Here is a 6,737-nt window from a genome sequence, read left to right on the forward strand (position 1 = left end):
ATTCTGAGAAGGACCCGTTATCCCGACTCTCTGCTTCCTGTCTGCCAGCCAGTTCTCTATCCACGTCAGTACATTACCCCCAATACCATGTGCTTTGATTTTGCACACCAATCTCTTGTGTGGGACCTTGTCAAAAGCCTTTTGAAAGTCCAAATACACCACATCCACTGGTTCTCCCTTGTCCACTTTACTAGTTACATCCTAAAAAATTCCAGAAGATTTGTCAAGCATGATTTCCCTTTCATAAATCCATGCTGACTTGGATCAATCCTATCACTGCTTTCCAAATGCGCTGCTATTTCATCCTTACTAATTGATTTCAACATTTTCCCCACTACTGATGTCAGGCTAACCGGTCTATAATTACCCGTTTTCTCTCTCCCTCCTTTTTTAAAAAGTGGTGTTATATTAGCAACCCTCCAGTCCATATGAACTGATCCAGAGTCGATAGACTGCTGGAAAATTATCACCAATGCATGCACTATTTCTAGGGCCACTTCCTTAAGTACTCTGGGATGTAGACTATCAGGCCCTGGGGATTTATCGGCCTTCAATCCCGTCAATTTCCCGAACACAATTTCCCGCCTAATAAGGATATCCTTCAGTTCCTCCTGCTCACTAGACCCTCGGTGCCCTAGTACATCCGGAAGGTTATTTGTGTCTTCCTTTTTTGAAGACAGAACCAAAGTAATTGTTCAATCGGTCTGCCATTTCTTTGTTCCCCATTATAAATTCACCCGAATCTGACTGCAAGGGACCTACGTTTGTCTTCACTAATCTTTTTCTCTTCACATATCTATCGAAGCTTTTGCAGTCATTTTTTATGTTGTCCGGTAAGCTTCCTCTCGTACTCTATTTTCCCCCTCTTAATTAAACCCTTTGTCCTCCTCTGCTGAATCCTAAATTTCTCCCAGTCCTCCGGTTTGCTGCTTTTTCTGGCTAATTTGTATGCCTCTTCCTTGGATTTAACACTATCCTTAATTTTCCTTGTTAGCCACGGTTGAGCCACCTTACCCATTTTATTTTTACTCCAGACAGGGATGTACACTTGTTGAAGTTCGTCCATATGATCTTTAAAGGTTTGCCATTGCCTATCCACCGTCCACCCTTTAAGTATCATTTGCCAGTCTAATTTCGCCAATTCATGCCTCATACCATCAAAGTTACCTTTCCTTAAGTTCAGGACCCTAGTCTCTGAATTAACTTTGTTACTCTCCATCTTAAAAAAGAATTCTACCACATTATGGTCACTTTTCCCCAAGGGGCCTCGCACAACAAGATTGCTAATTAGTCCCTTCTCATTACACATCACCCAGTCTAGGATGGCCAGCTCTCTGGTTGGTTCCTCAACATATTGGTCTAGAAAACAATCCCTAATACACTCCAGGAAATCCTCCTCCACCACATTGCCATCAGTTAGGTTAGCCCAATCAATATGTAGATTAAATTCGCCCATGATTACTGCTGTACACATCCCTTAATTCTTGTTTGATGCTGTCCCCAACCTCACTACTACTATTTGGTGACCTGTACACAACTCCCACTAGCGTTTTCTTCCCTTTGGTATTCCGTAGCTCCACCCATACTGATTCCACATCATCCAAGCTAATGTCCTTCCTTACAATTGCATTAATTTCCTCTTTAACCAGCAACGCCACCCCGCCTCCTTTTCCTTTCTGTCTATCCTTCCTAAATGCTGAATACCCTTGGATGTTGAGTTCCCAGTCTTGGTCACCCTGGAGCCATGTCTCCGTGATGCCAATCACACCGTATCCGTTGACTGCTATCTGCGCAGTTAATTCGTCCACCTTATTCCGAATACTCCTCGCATTGAGGCACAGAGCCTTCAGGCTTGTCTTTTTAACAAACTTTGACCCTTTAGAATTTTGCTGTAATGTAACCCTTTTTGTTTTTTGCCTTGGGTTTCTCTGCCCTCCACTTTTACTTTTCTCCTTTCTATCTTTTGCTTCTGTCTCCATTTTGTTTCCCTCTGTCTCTCTGCATAGGTTCCCATCCCCCTGCCATATTAGTTTAATTCATCCCAAACAGCACTAGCAAACATTCCCCGTAAGACATTGGTTCCGGTCCTTCCCAGGTGCAGACCGTCCGGTTTGTACTTGTCCCACCTCCCCCAGACCGGTTCCAATGCCCCAGAAATTTGAATCCCTCCCTGCTGCACCACTGCTCAAGCCACGTATTCATCTGAGCTATCCTGCGATTCCTACTCTGACTAGCACGTGGCACTGGTGGCAATCTTGAGATTACTACTTTTGAGGTCCTACTTTTTAATTTAACTCCTAGCTCCCTAAATTCATCTGATTTTTTTTTACCTATATCGTTGGTACCTATATGTACCACAACAACTGGCTCTTCACCCTCCCTTTTTAAAATGTCCTGCACCTGCTCCGAGACATCCTTGACCCTTGCACCAGGGAGGCAACATACCATCCTGAAGTCTCGGTTGTGGCCGCAGAAACGTCTATCTATTCCCCTTACAATTGAATCCCCTGTCACTATAGCTCTCCCACTCTTTTTCCTGCCACGGTGCCATGGACTTGGCTGCTGCTGCTCTCCCCTGATGAGTCATCCCCCCCAACAGTACCCAAAGCGGTGTATCTGCTTTGCAGGGGGATGACCGCAGAGGACCCCTGCACTACCTTCCTTGCACTGCTCTTCCTGTTGGTCTTCCATTCCCTATCTGTCTGTGTGCCCTTTTCCTGCGGTAAGACCAACTCGCTAAATGTGCTATTCATGTCATTCTCAGCATCGTGGATGCTCCAGAGTGAAACCACCTGCAGCTCCAGTGCCGCAATGCGGTCTGTTAGGATCTGCAGGCAGATACACTTCCAGCACATGTAGTCGTCAGGGACACCGGAAGCGTCTCTGACTTCCCACATAGTATAAGAGGAGCATAACATGTGCCCGAGCTCTCCTGTCATGACTTAACCCTTAGATCAACTTAATTTGGCAACAACAATGCTAAATGTTACTTACTGATAAAAAAAAGGAAAAGAAAAAGCTACTTACCAATCACCAGCCACTTACCCCCTTGACTGTGATGTCACCTTTCGATTTCTTTCTAATTCTTTTTTGCCTCCCTGCTGCAGATGCACCACCTGGGCCTTTATAGGCCTCGCCCAGACTCCCCGCTGCTCGAACTGCCACTCCTCCTCTGACTTTGGACAACAGACTACAGGCAATGGACAACAGACAACAGGCAACACACAACAGGCAACAGACTACAAACAAAAGGCAATGGTCAACAGACAAAGGACAACAGACCATGGGCAACAGACAACAGACAATGGAGAGCAGACAACAGACAATCGACAAGAGAAAGCAAGCAACAGGCAACAGACAGTAGGTTTCAGACAACAGAAAATAGACAACAGAAAACAGACAACAGGCAACAGACAACAGACAACAGGCAACAGACAACAGACAATGAACAACAGACAATAAGCAACAGGAAACAAACAGTAGGCAACATAGAATGGACAACAGGCAACAGGCAACAGGCAACATACAACAAACTACAGACAACAGGCAACAGGCAATAGGCAACAGGCAACAGACAACAGGCAATAGACAAAAGGCAATGGACATAGGACAGCAGAAACATGCAACAAGGAACAGACAACAGGCAATGGATATGAGCAAACAGTCAACCAGCAACGGACAACAGGCAAAAGTCAATGGACAACAGGCAATAGAGAACAGACAACAGACAATGGAGAGCAGACAACAGATAATCGACAACAGAAAACAGTCAACAGGCAACAGATAGTAGGTTTCAGACAACAGAAAATAGACAACAGAAAACAGGCAACAGGCAACAGACAACAGACAACAGGCAACAGGCAACAGACAACAAACAACGGGCAACAGGCAACAGACAACAGACAACAGACAACAGGCAACAGACAATGGACAACAGACAACAAACAACAAGCAACAGGCAACAAACAGTAGGCAACATAGAATGGACAACAAGCAACGGGCAACAGGCAACAGACAACAGACAACAGGCAACAGGCAACAGACAAAATGCAATGGACAATGGACAACAGACAACATGCAACAGGGAACAGACAACAGGCAATGGATATGAGGCAACAGACAACAGGCAAGGGACAACAGGCAACAGGCAATGTACAACAGATAATGGACAATGGTCAATCGTCCAGACAATAGTCAACAGGCAACGGACAACAGTCAACAGTCAATGGACAACAGGCAATAGAGAACAGAAAACAGACACAGACAACAGGCAATGGTCCACAGATAAAAGACAACAGACAATGGGCAACAGACAACAGGCAATATGCAAAAGGTAACAGACAACAGGCAACAGACAACAGGTAACAGACAACAGGCAGCAGACAAAAGACAATAGGCAACTGGCAACAGACACCAGAAAACAGGCAACAGGTGACAGACAACAGACAACAGGCAACAGACAATGGGTGATGGGCAACATAAAACAGGCAATAGACAACAGAGAACAGACAATGGACAGCAGACAAAAGACAACAGCAATGGACAACAGATTACAGGCAATGGACAACAGGCGACAACAGACAACAGACAACAGACAATGGGCAATGTACAACAGACAACAGGCGACACACTACAGACAACAGGTAATGGCTAACAGTCAAAAGACAACAGACAACAGGAAACAGACAACACACAATGGACAACAGACAACAGACAACTGGCAACAGAAAACAGGCAACAGACAACAGGTGACAGGCAACAGACAACAGACAACAGACAATGGACAACAGACAACAGGCAACAGACAACAGACAGTAGGCAACAGACAATGGACAACGGACAACAAGAGACAAGAAACAGACAACAGGCAACAGGCAACAGGCAACAGGCAACAGGAAACAAGCAACAGACAACAGGCAACAGACAACAGATAACGGACAGCATGCAACAGACAACAGGCAAAGTCAATGGACAACAGGCAAATGAGAACAGAGAACAGGCAACAGGCAACAGACAACAAACAACGGGCAACAGGCAACAGACAACAGACAACAGACAACAGGCAACAGACAATGGACAACAGACAACAGACAACAAACAACAAGCAACAGGCAACAAACAGTAGGCAACATAGAATGGACAACAAGCAACAGGCAACAGACAACAAACAACAGGCAACAGGAAATGGTCCACAGATAAAAGACAACAGACAATGGGCAACAGACAACAGACAACAGACAACAGACAACAGGCAATATGCAACAGGCAACAGACAACAGGTAACAGACAACAGGCAGCAGACAACAGGCAATAGGCAACTGGCAACAGACACCAGAAAACAGGCAACAGGCGACAGACAACGGCAACAGACAATGGGTGATGGGCAACATAAAACAGGCAATAGACAACAGAGAACAGGCAATGGACAGCAGACAAAAGACAACAGCAATGGACAACAGATTACAGGCAATGGACAACAGACAACAACAGACAACAGACAACAGACAATGGGTAATGGACAACAGACAACATGCGACACACTACAGACAAAAGGTAATGGCCAACAGTCAAAAGACAACAGACAACGGGCAACAGATAACACACAATGGACAACAGACAACACACAATGGGCAACAGACAACAGGCAACAGAAAACAGGCAACAGGCAACAGACAACAGGCGACAGGCAACAGACAACAGACAGCAGACAATGGACAACAGACAACATGCAACAGACAACAGACAGTAGGCAACAGACAATGGACAACAGACAACAGGCAACAGGCAATAGCAAATGACAACAAACAGCAGGCAACAGACAACGGACAACAAGAGACAAGAAACAGACAACAGACAACAGGCAACAGACAACAGGCAACAGGAAACAAGCAACATACAACAGGTAACAGACAACAGACAACAGATAACGGACAGCATGCAACAGACAACAGGCAAAGTCAATGGACAACAGGCAACTGAGAACAGAGAACAGGCAGCAGACAACAAACAACAGGTAACAGTCAATGGGCAACAGGCAAAAGTCAATGGACAACTGGCAATGGAGAGCAGACAACAGACAGTAGGCAATGGTCAACAGACAAAAGACAACAGACAATGGGCAATGTACAACAGACAACAGGCGACACACTACAGACAACAGGTAATGGCCAATAGTCAAAAGACAACAGAAAACACACAATGGACAACAGACAGTAGGCAACAGACAATAGACAACAGACAAAGGACAACAGGCAACAAGAAACAAGCAACAGACAACATGAAACAGGCAACAGGAAACAAGCAGCAGGCAACAGGCAACAGACAACAGATAACGGACAGCATGCAACAGGCAACAGGCAAAGTCACTGTACAACAGGCAACTGAGAACAGAGAACAGGCAACAGACAACAGGCAACAGTCAATGGGCAACAGGCAACAGTCAATGGACAACTGGCAATGGAGAGCAGGCAACAGACAGTAGGCAATGGTCAACAGACAAAAGGCAACAGACAACAGACAACAGACAATGGGCAACATATAACAGGCAACAGACAACAGACAACAGTCAACAGGCAATGGACAACAGGCAACAGGCAATGGTCCACAGACAAAAGACAACAGACAATGGGCAACAGACAACAGACAACAGACAATGGACAGCAGACAACATGCAACAGACAACAGACAGTAGACAACAGACAATGGACAACAGACAACAGGCAACAGCAAAAGACAAC

The 6,737-nt window shown here is 45.4% G+C and overlaps 1 protein-coding gene across 1 annotated transcript; it reads left to right on the forward strand.

Annotated features, from left to right (window-relative positions):
- The first annotated feature begins 4,967 nt into the window (after positions 1-4,967).
- LOC139279623 (Kruppel-like factor 18) lies at positions 4,968-5,798 on the forward strand. Its single transcript, XM_070898736.1, has 2 exons — positions 4,968-5,553; positions 5,722-5,798. Exons 1-2 carry the CDS (start codon positions 4,968-4,970, stop codon positions 5,796-5,798), a joined length of 663 nt encoding a protein of 220 aa, XP_070754837.1.
- Positions 5,799-6,737: the final 939 nt, after the last annotated feature.

The sequence above is a fragment of the Pristiophorus japonicus genome, chromosome 14, assembly GCF_044704955.1.
Source record: "Pristiophorus japonicus isolate sPriJap1 chromosome 14, sPriJap1.hap1, whole genome shotgun sequence".
NCBI classification, from domain to species: domain Eukaryota; kingdom Metazoa; phylum Chordata; class Chondrichthyes; family Pristiophoridae; genus Pristiophorus; species Pristiophorus japonicus.